Here is a 20,635-nt window from a genome sequence, read left to right as displayed (position 1 = left end):
CAACATTTTAATCATGAAAGAATAACATACAATATTGTTTAATCAACTAGTCACATGATCATAACGGGTCCGGGGTTTTGAGATGGGTACCCTGGTCCAACTCATTACCCAGCCGTCCCGGGTATCCCATCCCTACCCTGGAGATTATCGAGGATGGGAAAGTAACTGATATATACAATATGTGGAGTCTATATTTGTGCAGGGACAACGTCCACCTCAGTTTGGAACAACGTGTTAAATCTTTACGTGTATGCAACCGAATAGTGTTTTTAAGTTTGACTGTTTTTGGTTTGACTGTTGTGTCCCATCGTCCGTTCATCTACATTATGGGGAAGTGGGTTAGCCTACACGTAGCTGTTAAAGGGTTGGCTCGTCACGCCGGGTTCGATTCCCATCATGGGTACTGACTGACTGACTGAGTTTAGTTTTACGCCGCTTTTAGCAATATTCCAGCAATATCACGGCGGGGGACACCAGAAATGGGCTTAACACATTGTGCCCATGTGGGGAATCGAACCCGGGTCTTCGGCGTGACGAGCCAACGCTTTAACCACTAGGCTACCCCACCGCCCCCCATCATGGGTACAATGTGTGAAGCCCATTTCTGGTGTCCCCGCTGTGTTAGTGTTGGAATATTGGTAAAATCGTCTAAAACCAAAACAAAGCAACTAAGGTAACACATTAGCCCTAAATGATGATCACATTCAGTATACCCATCATTGGATTTTGAAATAGGCAAGTCAAGACAGGTTGGATTCTAATAAATTATAAGCGGCAAAACAGTTTCCATAAATTTTGCAAATTACGATTCCGAACATGTAGTAAGAATGTGTTTATAAATCACAGTACGATACTGATGAGACTACGTCACAAACACACGCAATGTCAGGTAAATCGTTCATCTAAAAAATCCAACAAAACACTGGAATATGGTTCAGCCGCTGAATGTAAACAAACGCATTTTTGAAATTTGAATCCACAGCCGTACATAGCACTATATGTTTAAATATTGCACTGCACACAATTTGTACTCAAATGACAGACATCTTGAAACGTTTTAAATGATCAGACATTGCCATGAGTCAAGTATTTTCACCTTAATGTCTTGCATTATGATTGACTTTGGAACATTAATTTGATCAGGAAGAGAAATTTTATGGATGTCAACTTCTTTATTATGAGGAACACAACGTTTCGGAATATATCCTTACTCCTTCATCAGGTAAATGAATGGTATGAGACAGATAGCATATATATGTACATGTAAGAACAACAAAAGTGATAAGACAACATAGATGCAGGCAAAACAATGGAACAAATGGAAGCCAGCACTTAACAGTTAATTAGCACTGAATGGGGGCCAACACTAGTTAATTAGTGCTGATAGAAGCCAACATTTAACAGTTAAGTAGTGTTGATAGGAGATGAACAGTGGACATCTAAAAGCCAATATCTGGAGAATGGACAAAGGGCAGCTGGGAGGTAGCCTGTAATAACACTAATGGATAAACGCAATTGAGAAAGACAACTAGAGGCCAGTACAAACAGATGGACCAGAGTAAGACGATTAGCACAGACACTGATAACGCAATGATTACATATACATATACAATGATCAAAGTAACAAGTCCCAGGCATTGGGCAGATGGGTTCCATGGTCGCGGTTCATGGCTGGCTGGTGTCTCCTGATGGCAATGGCTTCTTGTAGTTTTCTTTGTCGCCTGTTGTTGTTGTTGGCGGACAGGACTTTGGTGGCTTCCCACTTGATGTGATGATCTTGGTTGTTGATGATGTGTTCAGAGACACGCAGGAAGGAAAACAAGAATGGTTCAGTTCCTTGGAGGTGTCTCCATACCAGATGTCTGGCTACAGTGGGCAGCAACAGTGGGCAGCAAGGCGAATGGACAGCAACAGAATATGGTGATGACTTTCTCCTGATTGATGATAATCATAACGACAGTAGGATTCTAGGTTTTGGTACCCATTCTGACCTGATTCCCCAACAGCAGCTATGGATGGAACTTTTAAGATTTGTTCGAAACTCTTCTACCAGTTATATATCATTCACTCACAACAGCCTTATGGAAGTGTCCCTGAGTTATTCTACCTACTACCTGACAAGAAGTTGGGAACGTACCAGCGACTGATCAGCTTGTTGACGTCGAAGGCTACTGCACAGATGCTGACATTAGAGCCAACATCTCTCATTCTGGATTTTGAACTGACAGTCCACAACGCCAGCCGTGACCTGCTTCCAGCTACCAGCCTGAAGGGGTGTTTGTTTCACTTTGGCCAGGCTTTGTTCAGACACCTACAAGGATTGGGATTGGGTTCCGCATACAAGACAAGTGAAGACGTTCGTCGGTGGTTCAGAATGTTCATTGGATGTTGGATACCTTGATCAATGGCAGCTTTCCCATGAGAATCTGGAACCACTTTAGAAATGATAACCCTAGGACGAACAACGGATGCGAAGGCTACAACAGTCGTCTGGCAAAGCGAGTAGTTAAACCCCATTTGAACATTTATGAACTTATTTTGAAATTAAGTCGGAAGAGAGCAACAAGGCAGCATTTTTGCTCCAACTAGAAGCTGGCCAGAAGCCGACCAAACGCCGCCGGATGCAGGAAAACGACCTCACTCTTTACGACCTTGGCTGAGAGTATATGACCCTGTGAGAGAGACATTGCTTCATATCTGTCAGCTTGTGGTGCAGTGCTCGCGGGTTCGCTCAAGGCTTGAGCTCTGTCATCAGTGATATCAACTAAGCAATATTCCAGCTATATGGCCGCTGAAAAAAAGTACGCCCTTCTGAAATATTTTCGTATGACATTGCGAAATAATTAACCCACGACCTCTCTCTGGGCAGATGCTCCATCTTTTACACCAAGAATGCGGTGTCTTGTACACGTGTATTATGAATACACGACAAAAGATGAAACTACACACGTCTATAAACATACGTCAAACCAAAACAAAATACGTCAGTTTTGAATTATTTATTATACATATATGAAGTTCCCTTTTTACAAAATGGACGGACATTATATAACAATAACTTTTCATAAATAACAAAAACATCCCAGCAAGTTGAGGGACTATACGATAATAAGGCAAACCTAAGACTGCAGCACCAACCATATGGTAAGTGCTGGTTTGTGGGGTTGGAGAGGGAGAGGCGGGAGAGGAACATACATTTTTCAGACATTTTAAAAATATAATTGGTGAGATGAAACATGTTTTGCTACAAAAATATTTTTGTGAGGCAATTATTATTTCAAAGGGTTTCTGAGACAAACTTTTGTTGTTATTTAAATGCCTTCTTCTCTCTAGCACATAAAGTGGTCAGCCCATAAATCCTATCGTAGTCAAGACAATCTCTGTGGTGAGTTGATGGCTTTAGGAAATGATGACTGTGGATGCTCTACCATCAGTTTACCCTCATGTGAGCTTGAAAAAAGTGTGTAAGAAATCAGGCATGAAGCTGGATTTACCGACAAACTAAGGATGCCTAATAAGATCGATAATCGGAAATATCGTCAACAGGAAAAATTACTAAAGAATATTGATATGAAAATAGTGTCATCGATCGTAAATAAACTTTTGAGAGAGAATAAAGTTGTAATTTACTCACACAATATACCAAGTTAGGTTTTTAATCTAAATTGTATTCAGGATGCGTTTTTAGTAGTAATCCAGGCATAAACATTTCACTGTTCACCAATGGTGTGAAACATATTCATTTATTTCAGATATATTTTGGCATATTTTTCGCTCAAAGTTTTTTCTCCGATATTTATTGTGAAATATGGTAATAAGGTATAAAATATGTTTAGTTAAACGTGATCTAAGGGAGATAACTCGACTTTCTTTAGCGGTATGCAAGGTAAGCATGCCGCCGGAAAAGGGGAATAACTCTCGGGTTTTTGTGAAGGACGTTTGAAGGTTGTAATGGTTTCTGAAATAAAGGCTCAAGTGCACTCAACCACACATTATCGATATTTAGTTAATGATTATTGATCTGTTTAGGGTCTGTATCGATACCAGCCCTAACTCAAAGGCACAACAAACTAATCCAGCCTCCACAGACAATTGTACAATTGCTTCCCATACCTTAACCATTTCTTAGCATGTTCCTCAAGTCTAGGATTTAGAAGTCGGAAGAACATGTAGACATGAAAACTAACATATTTGTAATGTTTCTGGGCCGTTTCCTGCCTTTTCATAAGATGAATGATTCTGGGCAAGAACTAGGGGTGAAAAGACACAACAGGTGCAAGATATGATATATATCATGATACGTCGGTCATGATACAATACGAGTACTGCGATATGAACATTCTTGTCAGATCATGTGGAAACCTCTGATTACATGGGCGGTGGGGTAGTCTAGTGGTTAAGGTGTTTGCTCATCGTGCCGAACACCCGAGTTTGGTTCCTTGCATGGGCACAATGTGTGAGGCCCATTTCTTGTGACCCCAACCGGGATATTGCTGGAATTTTGTTAAAAACTAAACTCACTCACATTCTTGACTACACATACTTCTGAGCAGGTTCCAAGGTTATAGAATCACATTTGGTGCAGCAACTACATATCCTACTACATACTACTTATTGTAGTAGTACAGTTCATCCTGCAATATTGGACTGAAAACATTGCTCAGGTGGAGTGTCATTAAATGAGTAGTAAGTAATTTGGTAAGTGTATCAATGAGAGTATCCTGCATGAAAACACATGATGCACTGATGTATCCTTTCGCCTTGACGTAGAACTAGCCCAGAAATGTTGGAACTTACAATACAGAAGCTGTCTTAACCATAAAAAGTTTGATATCTCAGTGGTCCTCTTGCAAGAAGATGATTTGCATACACCTCTGGCTAGAAGCATTAACAAGTGAATGGGGCAGTCGGTGAGATCAGTGTTACAACTGTGAACACTTGGTGCTCTGAAACAGTAAAAGCATCATCCTAAAAATATCTCATTATTTTTATTGTAAAAGGAATTGTCATTTCAGTCTTTGAATCTCTTCAGTATCACAGCAACATAGTGTTCCCAATTCTCCTGGCTTCCTTATATACACATGACAGTGTGAGATATGTCCTCTCTATGATATATATCTTGTTCAAGTGATATGTGATAAGCAGTGCTCCCGGATGTTTCTCAAACACGTAGACTTGTCCTGGCCTTTTCAAGAATGTCTTTCCGAATTTTAGGGTAGTTTGGATGGCTAGAAAGAACCTGTAAGATAAACATGATGTGTTTGATTGGCATTATACAAGTTGGCAAAAACAATGTGGAATCATGGTCCAAACATCATTATTTACAGGTCAACATCATATAGCTGGTATATTGCTGTCATAGAACAAACAAGTAAATAAATAACGCAATTTCAACACCACTATTCACAAACTGAGTATTTCTAGTCAACACAGAAGATTTTGAGATATGCTGATGATAGATTCCTTAGTTATTCCGTTATGGAGAACTGTCTTAACAACTACTTCTTGGAGAAACAAAACAAAATGTTCTTACATGATGGCAGATATCAATGGCGTCCACAAATCTCTTGGCCTTCATGTAGTTGAATGCAAGCTTGTAACCTGTAAATATTCATGATTAGTGTCATAGAGAGAGCATCTGCCATACCAAATTAATGTTCAACCACTTGAAGATGTCAGAAGTTACTCAAAGCCCCATGTCAGACAATATTGAACTGATCATCTTCCTAGCATTTGGTGAGTGGGTGAGTGAGTGAGTTTAGTTTTACGCCACACTCAGCAATATTCCAGCTATATGGCGGCGGTCTGTATATAATCGGTCTGGACCAGACAATCCAGTAACCAACAGCATGAGCATTGATCTACGCAACTGGTACACGATGACATGTGTCAACCAAGTCAGTGAGCCTGACCACCCGATCCCGTTTGTCGCCTGGGCTGCTGAAGATCAATTCTAACCCGGATCTTCATGAGTCTGCTGAAGGATCTTTCAAGTAAGTTGCTTAGCAACACCCAAGGTGTGCTTTTCCAAATAATTCTCCCAGTGACAAACCAAGCAATTCTTCTGGAATTTTCCTCAGCAACTCTTTTTTTAGCAATTACATTTGTCATAAATCCCCTTGTATATGTTGCAACTCACTCAGGGACTTAGTAAATCTCTTGAAATTCCATAAGTCTGCTAGTTACATCCTTGTACTCCTTGCGATACCCTTGTACTTGTAAATCAAAATGTAATCAGCTTGTAAATCCAGTCTTCAAGTAAACTTAGGCTCAGTATTATTCGTTACACTGCTATACTGAGTCTAACAAAACCTTGTGGAAGGTCGCGTCAGCTGACATTTTCAATGGACCAATCAGAACACAGCTTACCAAATCACGAAAGTTGACATTTCGCAAATACCTTTTGAACTTTTACCTCGAAAAAGTTTTGTACCCGAACGATTCCCAATACTATTTTCCGTAGGATCGCTTCCGAGTGATGCACATGCAGCACGCCACAAGAGTGAGTAAACAGTCGCTGAGAATAGCGTCTTGTCAGTATTCAAGGATATGAGCTTGCAGAAATATTAGCTAATCAAAAGCGTATATTCTGCAGGTCATATATCTGTGTTTTTTGCGGGTTTTCATTTGTTATGAGAACAGTGTTGGTGACCGGGGAAGAGAAAAGCCATTTTGTAAGTCCCGCCAAACCCTAAGTAGTAGCCGTTGTCTGATTGGTTAAATCTGTTCGGCCGTCTCATGTTTGATTGGACGGTCATAGATCGCTCAAAGGTTACCTGACGCGACTTTCCACCAGGTTTTGTTAGACTCAGAATAGCAGTGTAACGAAAAATACTGAGCCTAAGTTTACTTAGACTGCTTGTAATTCCCCCAGAAGCTCTCTAAATAACTTCCATGTACTTGATGTATATCACCTTGTAATTGTTGTACATCACCTTTCACTTTCCCAAAGAAGCTTTCCTAAATCTCCTGTATACATGTTATATTTGCCTCTGTCTCTCTGATGTACTTGTTGTAGATAATCTCTTGTCGTTTAAAGTACCACAAATCACCTTGTAACTCCCATGTATTTGTTGGATATCAGCCTTAGCAATTCCTTATGTAAAACCTTCAATACCTCCAATTGTCACTCTCCCTAGTAACTCTTTTGGTAATTCTCTTATTAAGTCTTTAAGCTGAAAATCACCTTGTAACCAATCATGCATGTTGTAACTCTCATAGCAACTCTCTTAGTAACATCCTTGTACACAGGAAAATAAGACATAATAAACAAATTGTTAATCATCATAATGACATTGCTATGGCCAGGGGTATATTGGTGCAATACATTGAAAATCAATAAAGTTTACTCATCACAATAGACATTTCTTTTCCTCCATGGTATGTTACAAAAATATTCCATTTGTGACCTCTACATTATCTTGTATCCTGTGCAATCACACTATCATTAAGATTTGTCTCAATTCATATACCACAAGGGCGGTGTGGTAGCCTAGTGGTTAAAGTGTTTGCTCATCATGCTGAAGACCGGGTTCGATTCCCCACATGGGTACAATGTGTGAAGCCCATTTCTGGTGTCCCCCGCCGTGATATTGCTGACATATTGCTAAAAGAGGCGTAAAACCAAACTCACTCACTCATATACCACGCACAAGTAAGGGGCGGTGGGGTAGCCTAGTGGTTAAAGTGTTTGCTCATGCTGAAGATGTGGGTTTGATTCCCCACATGGGTACAATGTGTGAAGCCCATTTCTGGTGTCCCCCGCCGCGATATGCTGGAATTTTGCATAAAGCATCATAAAACTAAACTTACTCACTCACATGAGTAAACTTTATAGATTCCAATTGCATGTATTATAATCATAACAAAACAACAGTCAGAGAATCACAAGTATCCACTACATGCCAAGAGCTTGGCAGACATTGAGAATTATGGCACATATCTATGGAAATAGATACTGAATGGAAATATTGGGTAATAATGATTTTCTCTTGTGAGTTTTTCGTAATCATATTGTTAATCTATGCCCTGAAATCATATTTGCAAAAATATATACTAACTGAGAGCTACATCGGAATATGTATGTGATGACCGCACTAACTGTCGTCACGAGAATATTGTGATAAGCAGGAGCATAAAACAATAGAACAGATTTCACCAAAGGTGTGTTTAACATTCACACCCTTTCACGCCTTACCAATGACCGGGTTGTTCTTGTTGCCATACTTCCAGGCGTTTTCGTAATTGTGGGCTGCATCTTTGTAGGACTGCTCTTTCTCCATGATAAATCCCAAGTACTCATAGGCCTTGCAACATGACTGCAACATGGCAAAAAGATATTGATGATATATATATTACCTGTGAATACACTGCCACGTGTCACTCAAGACGTTATGATACGAGAGGAGCAAGGAGTATTATGAACACAAATTCTGCCATCTGATGAACATTGTATAACTGCCATAAAACAGGAAGTCAATTCTATTTATAGCTTGCTGAGGGAGCAGCCGTTTTGTCATTATATTGTTTAGACCCATGTTTAAATGCAAGCTTTGATGAAGGTTTCGTAAATGTTTAATGAAAATAGGAATTGGTTTTGAAAACAATAAATACTCCTTAAGAATATTAACACTTTGATTGGCTGACAAGACTGTCAACAAAGTGCCTGCTTCAAGAAAACATTTTGTATTTGCGAAAGGCTCAGTTCTCATCGAATTCATGAACAAGGTTGGAAATAGATATGGTAGATTTATTGATACTTGTTACATCTACTCTTAGATCTACAGCCGTACTATTCTGATTTCTGCATCGAAGTCAACACGTAGATCTAGAGTTCTACTTTCTCAGTTTTCACACACACACATATCTTCACGTACATATCGTTTAGTTGTAAAAGATGTGATCTAAAGTCGATAATCGATTATGGTTTAAGAGGTTGATTCCCAACACTAATCACACACACACACACACACACGCACACGCACGTACACACACACAAATAAATTAAAAATTAAAAAATATGAATCATGATTGTTCTGTTTTTGACCATGAACGTGATCTGTACTCAAAATTCGATAATCCGATAATTTGCTGTGCAACGGACGATGTCGGATTAACGAGACTGTACTATAATGATTTCACACTTTACAGTAAATAATTATTTTCTGTACACCTACCTTATTGTACTGTAAACAATGCTTCAGAAGATCTGTGGCCATGTCATATTTCCCTGACTGAATGTAGAGGTCTGCCAGCAACAACCAACTCTTCTCCAGCTCATTTGCATCCTGTACAACAACAAAACAACACTTCGGAAACAACTTCCTCTAGGCTGTCAGCATCCCATAGAACACTGCCATTATTTCCAGAACAAACATCAATTATACAGAGGCAATAACTAACTCCTCTCTTGGGCATCAGAGGGCGGTGGGGTAGCTGAGTGGTTAAAGCGCTTGCTGGTCACGCCGAAGACCTGGGTTCGATTCCCTACATGGGTACAGTATGTGAAGCCCATTTCTGGTGTCCCCCGCTGTGATATTGCTGGAATATTGTTAAAAGCGGCGTAAAACTAAACTCACTCACTCTTGGTCATCAGAAAACAACACATCCTTCTCTTGGCTGTAAGCATCCCAAAGAATTGAAACAACTCAGTAACAAAATGTAAACGATCAACATCACTCAAGACTGACCATTTACCACAAGAGAAAACAACTATCATACAGTGGGACAACGGACCCATCTCTTGGTCATCAGTGTCTTGCACAACAACAAACAACACAGTGTCATGTGGTCAACAACAAAATACTGATGATCATATTTCATACACTCATACCCTTCCACCATCATACACATGGTCTTCAGAAAATACGTTTTCTTGATTTAATCTGGACACCTTGGGAGTACTAGCCTCACTCACTTATTTGTACTAGCCTCACTCACTCACTTATTTGTACTAGCATCACTCACTCACTAAATTTGTCACTCACTCACTCACTTATTTGTACTAGCCTCACTCACTCACTTATTTGTACTAGCATCACTCACTCACTTATTTGTACTAGCATCACTCACTCACTTATTTGTACTAGCAGCATCACTCACTCACTCACTCACTCACTTATTTGTACTGGCCTCACTCACTTATTTGCACTAGCCTCACTCACTCACTTATTTGTACTAGCCTCACTCACTCACTTATTTGTACTAGCCTCACTCACTCACTCACATATTTGCACAAGCCTCACTCACTTATTTGCACTAGCCACTCACTCACTCACTTATTTGTACTAGCCTCACTCACTCACTTATTTGTACTGGCCTCACTCACTCACTTATTTGTACTGGCCTCACTCACTTATTTGTACTAGCCTCACTCACTCACTTATTTGTACTAGCCTCACTCACTCACTTATTTGTACTGGCCTCACACTCACTCACTCACATATTTGCACAAGCCTCACTCACTTATTTGCACTAGCCTCACTCACTCACTTATTTGTACTAGCCTCACTCACTCACTTATTTGTACTGGCCTCACTCACTCACTTATTTGTACTGGCCTCACTCACTTATTTGTACTAGCCTCACTCGCTCACTTATTTGTACTAGCCTCACTCACTCACTCACATATTTGCACCAGCCTCACTCACTTATTTGTACTAGCCTCACTCACTCACTAATTTGTACTAGCCTCACTCACGTATTTCTGCTAGGATCACTCACTCACTTATTTGTACTAGCCTCACTCACTCACTTGTACTAGCCTCACTCACATATTTCTACTAGCCTCACTCACTTATTTACTAGCCTCAATCACTTATTTGTACTAGCCTCACTCACTTACTTGTACTAGCCTCACACATATTTCTACTAGCCTCACTCACTCACTTATTTATACTGCCCTCACCCACTCTCTTATTTGTACTAGCATCACTCACTCACTTATTTGTACTAGCCTCACCCACATATTTCTACTAGCCTCACTCACTTATTTGTACTGGCCTCACCCACTCACTTATTTGTACTAGCCTCACTCACTCACTTACTTGTACTAGCCTCACTCACATATTTCTACTAGCCTCACTCACTTGCACTAGCATAACTCACTTGTCTGTACACAAGCCTCACTCACTCACTCAATTACTTCTACTAGCCTCACTCACTCACTTATTTGTACAAGCCTCACTCACTCATTTGTACTAGCCTCACTTACTCACCTATTTGCACTAGCCCTTTAAATTAACTTACCTGCATGTTCCAGTTTATTTTCGCCACTCTCTTGAGCTGATTCCTAGCTCTGGGAGTTTGTTTCAGGACCATGTAGGCTGCTGCCATGCCATACAAAGCTCCGACATGATCCCTCTGTAAAACAAAAGTCAACAGTGAGCTCTCACTCAGTAGAGAAATCTTGGACATTGCTACTTTCCTTCACCCTTTGTATGCTCACAACATAACCATCAATGCTCCCAAGTGGAAAAAGATCCAAACACTTCCTTGGACCCCATGTTACACGGAAAATTTCACTTGATCAGAAGAGCAGCAGCCTTTGTCTTAAATGCACTACGTTAAAAGCTATCGATAGTCATATTCAACACTGTCTCAATACATCTTAACAAGATTTGAAGAACAAACTTTGATTGGACTACAGATGTTGGAATGCCATGAGGATATCAAACTTACAATGGGCATCATTTTCTCTACTGTCATCAAGGATGTGATTATAGAATAAACTATTTCAGTGGTTAAACATTTTTACCTCATATGAAGCAATATCCATGAACGCAGACAGGGCTTTCTCTACATTGGACTTCTGTTTGGATGCAATAAGGGCCATGTTCACCTGCAATTTCGGGCGAAAGTCACCTGGCTTCGGCTTCACTTCCTGAAATATCCAAATATTTCAACTGAACAGTCTTAACATATATCCATATCTGGAATGAGGGTGAGTGAGCTTTTTATAGTGTTTCAGTACGTATCCAAATAGAAGGTCAACACAAATTCTTCATGGTTTCAATTTTGGGTGACATCCAGGCCAGTGATTAACACTGTTTTAGTCTGGAATACACCATTACTCAACAATGGTAGCTAAAGTGTGATGAAGATTTGTGTTGATGTTAAAATGTGACACAACAGCAATGGTTAGTGGCAGCTAAGGGAGGCAACTGTGCACAATTTTGTGATGCTGAAAGCCTGAGTGCTGTTCAGTCTGTCAATTTATGATGATCAATGAATCCACCTGGAATAAGCGTCAGATATCAAGCTGCCAATCTATAAAACTAATAAGAAGCAAAGGTTTTCGAGGACATGTTTGAAGACAAAACTTGCACTTACTCGCAAGAGTTTCTCGGCTGTCCTCACTGCCATTTGTTCACTGTTCTCACGGTCGGCGGAACCACTGCAATTTACAACAGCAAGACTTTGATGGATTCATTTATATTTGCATGGAAATACAAACAATGCTGCTAATGGCTTCAAATGAAAAATCTGAAAACTGACAAATGAAAATAACACCAATCCATTAACACCTAGAATGAACATCTCCCATTGTGAGTGAGTGAGTGAGTTTAATCTAACACCGCTTTTAGAAATATTCCAGCATTATCACAGCAGGGGACACCAGAAATGGGCTTCACACATTGTACCCATGTTGGGAATAGAACCAAGGTGGGGTGCACAGTTCAATTTTACCCATTTTCCGAGAATTTCAATGGTCATTTAATAAACTTTCAGGTCCAAAGGGTGGGTGTGCACCCCTGCATCCCTCCTCTGGATCCGCCTATGATGTGTCCTCACCTTGAGTCTCCATCCATAGATTCAAACACCTCTCCACCAACAGTATCACTGTCAGGGTTGAGGCAGATCTCGATCATGTTGTAAATAGCCTGGTTTCCCCAATCAGAGTCTTTCCTTGCCTTGTTGAACAGTTTCAGTGCTGTAGTAGGGTTGCCAGTATACCTACAGAAAATAATAAGGGAATATGAAACATGCATGGGAGACGGGAGTATACATATTGTTTGTACTTTAATGCCACAGTTAATATTCCAGCAATTGTCAAGTGGTCGATAATGATCTAGTCTGGAGTAGGCTGTCTAGTGATTGACATTAAGAGCATTGTTCCATATTCACACATAATTCCTCTAGCCATATCACCCAATTCACAGCGTCACTAACATAAAAGCCAACACAAGGCAACTTAACAAAGATATAACAGAGACCATTGCACTCAGGGGAGGCAACTCTGCACACTACGTATCAATACAAGGCCATTGCAGAAAGGGAAGGCAACTCTGCACACTCCGTATCAATACAAGGTTATTGCAGTAAGGGGAGGCAACTCTGCACACTCCGTACTCCATACATTCCATATCAATACAAGGCCATTGCAGTAAGGGGAAGCAACTCTGCACACTACGTATCAATACAAGGAAGCCATTGCAGTAAGGGGAGGCAACTCTGCATACTTAGTATCAATACAAGGAGGCCATTGCAGTCAGGGGAGGCAACTCTGCACACTATGCATCAACACAAGAAGGTCCACATACCATTCATACAACCCCTTGCAGTAACTGAAGCCAGCCTCCATTCCAGCACGGGAGGATGCAACCTCTGCCAGCTCCAGGAACTTGGGGACTTCATCCAGCTTCCCTGCTCTCCGCATCAAGTCAACCAGACGAGCCAAAGCATCATAGTTATCTACACAGAACAATTCCATTTGTGTATCAGCATCATTATGAACCAAATGTAGATGGTAGCAAAACAAAGTCACATTAATTTTTATAAGTAACAGATATCAATGTGATTAATAACCTCCAGTATGTCTTTGGTAGGACTTTGAAGACATGGAACATTTATTATGGATAACAACTTATATATTGTACATGCACAGCAGCTCAGAGTTACTTCTTGCCCTTGATATAGAGAATGTCCTGTTGCTATTCATAACATTTCTTGTCATATGCAACTTGTAAATTCCTAGAAAGACTCATGAAGTTTTTCAAATGGCCCCTGGACCTGATCTTTTATCATAGATCTTCGATGGCAGGTCCAATAGACATTACCTTTCATCTTTGATGACAGGTTCAATAGACCTTACCTTTCATCTTTGATGGCAGGTCCAATAGACATTACCTTTCATCTTTGATGACAGGTTCAATAGACCTTACCTTTCATCTTTGATGGCAGGTCCAATAGACACTACCTTTCATCTTTGATGACAGGTCTAATAGACCTTACCTTTCATCTTTGATGGCAGGTCCAATAGACCTTACATTTCATCTTTGATGGCAGATCTAATAGACCTTACCTTTCATCTTTGATGACATGTTCAATAGACCTTACCTTTCATGTTTGATGATGTGTCCATGGACATGATCATTTATCTTGGGGTCCGGAACAAGCACAAACTATATCATTTTAGGGGGTGGGGAAATAGAGCTACTATTTCATGTTAGGGTTGGTGACATAGATCTTCCAATTCATCTCAAGAGGCTGGGATGTGAGAGTGGCAAGCAATTCCATCTTGGAGGGAGGGGAAGGAGATATTTGACTTCTCTTAATTTTTTAAACAACGTAAACATGAACAAAAAATACAGATCTGAGCCATGGCCTGACAAGTGATCAATCTTGAACCCAAAGAGAATAGTAGATAGTTGGGGTTTAAATGAGGGCACCCACTCAACCACCATTTCCTAAGGTTCCATGTCTTCCCTTAGGATACACATTGTCCCCTCCAACAGACAAGCCTGTAGAGTGAGTGAGTGAGTGAGTGAGTGAGTTTGCGGGCGGGCGTGCATGCACAGTGAGTGAGTTTAGTTTTACACCACACTCAGCAAAATTCCAGCCATATGGTGGCGGTCTGTAAGTAATCGACAATCCAGTGATCAAAAGCATGAGCATCGATCTACGCAATTGGGATGCGATGACATGTGTCAACAAAGTCAGCAAGCCTGACCACTCGATCCCGTTAGTCGCCTCTAACGACCAGTATGGGTTACTGAAGACCAATTCTAACACGGACCTTCACAGGTAACAAGCCTGTTTAAAGATGTGTAAACAATAGGAGCAGGATTACTTAGCAAGTCTAACTCATACATACCAGGTTTCAGCTGTAGCAGATTTTGAAAGTGGAACATGGCTGAGTCATACTCATTCTTGCGGAACATCAGGTCGGCCAACATCTGAAAATTTGAAAACTAAGAATATGCATCTTCTCTTAAAATCATGTCAGTCTTAATGCAAACATTGTCCTAGATAAAAATGGGTATAACATGGAATAAAAAGACCACCCAAAACCTGTCATTATCATTGTTCTGACCATGACAAAGATCCCTTGACTTTGACCTGTAATTTTTCAAAACACTGGATGGGAATACTTACAATGGTAGCTGCATCGTTTTCCTTATCATTCTTGAGTAGCGTCATCAGTTGATGCTGGCAGGAATCCAAGTCCTCCGTCATCAGGTACAGTCCAGCCAGGTCAAGGCTTACCTACACAGGTAATGTTACAGTATATAATCCAAGTCCTCCGTCATCAGGTACAGTCCAGCCAGGTCAAGGCTTACCTACACAGGTAATGTTACAGTATATAAACCAAGTCCTCCGTCATCAGGTACAGTCCAGCCAGGTCAAGGCAAGTCCTCCAGGTCATCTACACAGGTAATGTTACAGTATATATATAAACCAAGTCCTCCGTCATCAGGTACAGTCCAGCCAGGTCAAGGCTTACCTACACAGGTAATGTTACAGTATATAAACCAAGTCCTCTGTCATCAGGTACAGCCACATCAAGGCTTACCTACACAGGTAATGTTACAGTACATAAACCAAGTCCTATGTCATCAGGTACACATCAAGGCTTCCCACACAGGTAATGTTACAGTATATAAACCAAGTCCTATGTCATCAGGTACAGTCCAGCCAGGTCAAGGCTTACCTACACAGGTAATGTTACAGTATATAAACCAAGTCCTCCTCTGTCATCAGGTACAGTCCAGTCCTCCGTCATCAGGTACAGTCCAGCCAGGTCAAGGCTTACCTACACAGGTAATGTTACAGTATATAAACCAAGTCCTCCGTCATCAGGTACAGTCCAGCCAGGTCAAGGCTTACCTACACAGGTAATGTTACAGTATATAAACCAAGTCCTATGTCATCAAGTACAGCCACGTCAAGGCTTACCTACACAGGTAATGTTACAGTATATAAACCAAGTCCTATGTCATCAGGTACAACCAGGTCAAGGCTTACCTACATAGGTAATGTTACAGTATATAAACCAGCTCACATGTCATCAAGTACAGTCCAGCCAGGTCAAGGCTTACCTACATAGGTAATGTTACAGTATATAAACCAAGTCCTATGTCATCAGGTACAGCCAGGTCAAGGCTTACCTACACAGGTAATGTTACAGTATATAAACCAAGTCCTATGTCATCAGGTACAGCCACGTCAAGGCTTACCTACACAGGTAATGTTACAGTATATAAACCAAGCTTACCTACACAGGTAATGTTACAGTATATAAACCAAGTCCTATGTCATCAGGTACAACCAGGTCAAGGCTTACCTACATAGGTAATGTTACAGTATATAAACCAAGTCCTATGTCATCAGGTACAGCCAGGTCAAGGCTTACCTACAAGTCCTCTGTCATCAGGTACAGGTAATGTTACAGTATATAAACCAAGTCCTCATCGGGTACAGCCACGGGCTTACCTACACAGGTAATGTTACATGTCATCAGGTACAGCCAGGTCAAGGCTTACCTACACAGGTAATGTTACAGTATATAAACCAAGTCCTATGTCATCAGGTACAACCAGGTCAAGGCTTACCTACACAGGTAATGTTACAGTATATAAACCAAGTCCTATGTCATCAGGTACAGCCAGGTCAAGGCTTACTTATATAGGTGACATTAAAGTATATGAACCAATACAAGTCCTCTTTCATCAAGTAATGACAGGTCAAAGCTTACCTTTATTATAAAAAATCATTTTTATCTTTAATGACTTTTTGTGGATACTTGTCTCTTTTCACATCACTAACTGATAACCTTACAGTAAATGATAACGCTCCCTGTCTTGGTGTTTGCCAGGGCCCACTTGCACAAATTGATCTTAGCAAAGTCTATGTTAAAGTATTGGAATTACAATTTCAGCAGCTTTGTGCAAATGGATCTAGGTGATGGGTCAAAGGTCACTGCTCACCTTGCCATCATTCTCGTTGTAGACCAGAGCATCTTTGTAGTACTTGATGGCTTTCTCGTAATCCCTCTGATTGGCCGAGTGTTGGGCCAGTTGGCAACAGATACTGCACAAACAAGGGGCATTACTCAAACAACAACTGAGGCGGAGGTTTTGCTTGTTTGCTGTTGTTGCACACAGCAATATTCAAAAGTTAACACATCAGCTTGTATGTACTCAAAAGTGGACCAGACAATCCTCTGATGGATATGATGAGAGACAACCCATACAACAGCAGTACAATCACACATAATCAATTTGTCAAGCCAGGTGTATCAAAGAATGGCTCAAATATTCCTCTCAATTATTGAATGATATATACTACTCCTAAAAAAGTTAAGGAAATGACATATAAACTGTAGCAATGTGAAGGAATCAAGTGTTCTTTAAATTCTCTGAGTAGTACATGCCTGTATTTGGGATATGAGGACTATTATCATCATTACCAATAAAGAGGTAAGATTCATTCAGCCCTTTTGCTCCCATCACCAAACTGGTTCATTGTCCAGATCATTTTTGAAATAGTTGCTATAGTTAATGAATGGATGGAACAAAGGCTTACTCTGCAGCTAGCTGTTTCTGGGCTGAGTAGGCATCAGGCTGTTCCATCTGAACTCTCTTCAACACCCTGAAATACGCACAAGCAAGGGTCATCAAGAATGTGTTAGGTACTGTCCATGATTGCCAGTTCCTGTATTTCTTGGAAGGCTGTTGCAGTCTGAGACTTCAGCCTCAAATTGGAAGTGCTAGTCAGGTAACATTCTGTTCGGTCTTGCTCACCTAATGCACTTAACACTAAATACTACCACAAGGATTCTAAGAGAAAAGTTAAGGACAGTGTTTTCAATAGTGTTAGCACAGACTGCTACAATATGCAAGCGACCCAATCTCTCAAAAACACTAGAGCCCATTTATGTGATAATTTACAGCATTTTGAGAAGGGGGTCGGGGGCACACTTTTGAGAAAGGGCAGGTGCACACTTCATTTTCACCCGTTTTCACGAGAGTTTCAATGGTCATTTAATGAACGTTCAGGACAAAAGGACCCCCTTTGGATCAGCCTATGAGCTGGGACTTTACATTTCAGTGCTAACAAACTGACAAGACAGCAGACTGAGACATGTCCCCAAAGAGTGGCAAAACTACAATGATCCTGAGATGCAGTCTCCTACCTGGCTTGCATGTCCCTGCCTTTGTTAAGAGTCTCCAGAGCATCGTCCATCCTGTCATTCTTCTGGTAGACCCTGGCCAGCAGGACCAGGTACCTCGTGTGCTCGATCAGCGTGTCCAGATCTACAGTTCATACAAGTGAGTCAACATGGTTGCTTGGTTGGTTTGTTGTTTAACGCCGCACTCAGCAATATTTATCAACAGCATAAGCATCGATCTACACAACTGGGATAATGGCATGACATGTGTCAATCAAGTCAGCAAGACTACCCAATCCTCTTAGTCACCTTTTGGGTTGCTGAAGACCCAGTCTAAGTAAACGTAGGCTCAGTATTATTCGTTACACTGCTATACTGAGTCTAACAAAACCTTGTGGAAGGTTCGCCAGGTAACTTTTGAGTGACCTATGACCGTCCAATCAAACGACGGACGAACGGATTTAACCAATCAGACAACGGCTACTATTTAGGGTTTGGCGGACTTACAAAATGGATTTTCTCTTCCCCGGTCGCCAACAGTGATCTCATAACAAATCAAAACCCGCGATAAAACACAGATGTATGACCTGCAGAATATACGCTTTGGGTTTCTGTTGACATGGCTATGATTAGCTAATATTTTTGCAAGCTGGCATCCTTGAATACTGACAAAACGCTATTCTCAGCGACTGTTTACTCACTCTTGTGGCATGCTCCATGTGCATCACTCAGAAGCAATCATAACGGAAAATAGCATTCGAATCGTCCGGGTACAAAAAAATTCGGAGGTAAAAGTTCAAAAGGTATGTGCAAATGTCAACTTTTGCGATTTTGTAAGCTGTGTTCTGATTGGTCCGTTGAAAGGTCAGCTGACGCGACCTTCCACAAGGTTTTGTTAGACTCAGTATAGCAGTGTAACGAATAATACTGAGCCTAAGTTTACTTAGACTGCTGAAAACCAATTCTAACCTGGATCTTCACTGGTCGAAAGTAAACATGGTCAAAATGGTGGTCATAAGTATGCAACAGTATGTTTGGCTAAATTCTAGGTCAGGACACAGGACATAATCAAGGTACAATAAAATATTGGAAGAAAGTCAATAAGACGTAACTGTTCAGAAGAAGTGGGGTATATTGTGAGTGGAATCAAACGCACCTTGTCCCTCATTATCCAGTGCCTGTGTTAGGACTTTCTCAGCTTTGTCGTATTGTCGAAGTTTGAGCAATAGTTCTGCTAGGTCGTATCTGGGGAAGAAACATATGTAAAGGAAGCTGTTTTACACCTCTGTCAACAATAAAACAACAATCGTGACCTGTGAAGATGTCTGTTGTTTAATGTCACACTCAGCAATATTCCAGCTATATGACAATCAAGTCTGGACCAGACAATCCAGTGACTGACACTGTCAGCATTAATCTACGCAACTGGGATATAACTACATGCATCGACCAGTTCGGCAGCCTCATCACCCAATCCTGTCTCTATTCTGGATCTTAGTAACAGAGGTGAACTTCAAGAAACTGTTTCAGCATGAGAGACACTACTTCAACACAGCCAAGATAATGAAAATTGACTCTTACTCAAGAAATACAGACACTCACACATAAATATTGACTGTACTGTATATACTAGTAGGGAAGATCTACCTGAGGAATGCCTGACCACCTGATTTGAGAGCAGCCTCGTAGTAGTTGATTGCCTGCAATAAATCATACAATAGAAAACATGCTGTATTTGTTTACCATCACACTAAGATATAGTCACAGAGCCCCACCTGCTCCATATGGTCACGTCTCATGACAAGAATGAGTAATGAATTATGACTGACTGAGTTTGGTTTTACGCCGCTTTAGCAATATTCCAGCAACAACGGTAGGGGACACCAGAAATGGGCTTTCACATTGTACCCATGTGGGATTCGAACCCGGTCTTCTTCGAGCCAAGTTTTAACCGCTAGGCTACCCCATAATGAATTATGAAAATACAATGTAAGACAAAGAGGTGGACAAAACCACTTGGTGAAATGGAATATACTTCAGAGTGAGTTCTATCGGGGCTTGACACATTTAAAACTCAGAGAAAAGGTTGAAGTTGCAGGTTACATACAGCCATTGCAGGTTATACAGCCATGTACATGCACGTGTGTGTGTGTTTGTGTGGCTGATTGTACCAGTCCAGTTCAATGCTGGCTTAATGCTGCTAGCACACCAAGATACCATACAACAGTTGGTATTTTATCTGAT

The 20,635-nt window shown here is 40.8% G+C and overlaps 1 protein-coding gene across 1 annotated transcript in view; it reads right to left on the bottom strand.

Moving 5' to 3' along the window:
• Window positions 1–2,984: 2,984 nt before the first annotated feature.
• LOC124259570 (tetratricopeptide repeat protein 21B-like) overlaps window positions 2,985–20,635 on the bottom strand; it is a 49,284-nt gene continuing 31,633 nt past the window's right edge. The window contains exons 22-37 of the mRNA XM_046693723.1: window positions 20,039–20,091; window positions 19,548–19,636; window positions 18,416–18,536; window positions 17,806–17,871; window positions 17,208–17,310; window positions 15,376–15,486; window positions 15,095–15,176; window positions 13,542–13,692; window positions 12,793–12,954; window positions 12,331–12,394; window positions 11,756–11,881; window positions 11,248–11,361; window positions 9,177–9,287; window positions 8,198–8,318; window positions 5,534–5,601; window positions 2,985–5,239 (exon numbers count right to left, since the gene is read on the bottom strand). Coding sequence (XP_046549679.1) covers window positions 5,162–5,239; window positions 5,534–5,601; window positions 8,198–8,318; window positions 9,177–9,287; window positions 11,248–11,361; window positions 11,756–11,881; window positions 12,331–12,394; window positions 12,793–12,954; window positions 13,542–13,692; window positions 15,095–15,176; window positions 15,376–15,486; window positions 17,208–17,310; window positions 17,806–17,871; window positions 18,416–18,536; window positions 19,548–19,636; window positions 20,039–20,091 — 1,620 coding nt within the window. The 3' untranslated portion in view covers window positions 2,985–5,161. The remainder of the gene's footprint in view (window positions 5,240–5,533; window positions 5,602–8,197; window positions 8,319–9,176; window positions 9,288–11,247; window positions 11,362–11,755; window positions 11,882–12,330; window positions 12,395–12,792; window positions 12,955–13,541; window positions 13,693–15,094; window positions 15,177–15,375; window positions 15,487–17,207; window positions 17,311–17,805; window positions 17,872–18,415; window positions 18,537–19,547; window positions 19,637–20,038; window positions 20,092–20,635) is intronic.

The sequence above is a fragment of the Haliotis rubra genome, unplaced genomic scaffold (assembly GCF_003918875.1).
Source record: "Haliotis rubra isolate DU_JTF1 unplaced genomic scaffold, ASM391887v1 Scf73, whole genome shotgun sequence".
Taxonomy (NCBI): domain Eukaryota; kingdom Metazoa; phylum Mollusca; class Gastropoda; order Lepetellida; family Haliotidae; genus Haliotis; species Haliotis rubra.
This window is presented reverse-complemented; position numbering and strand designations above follow the sequence as displayed.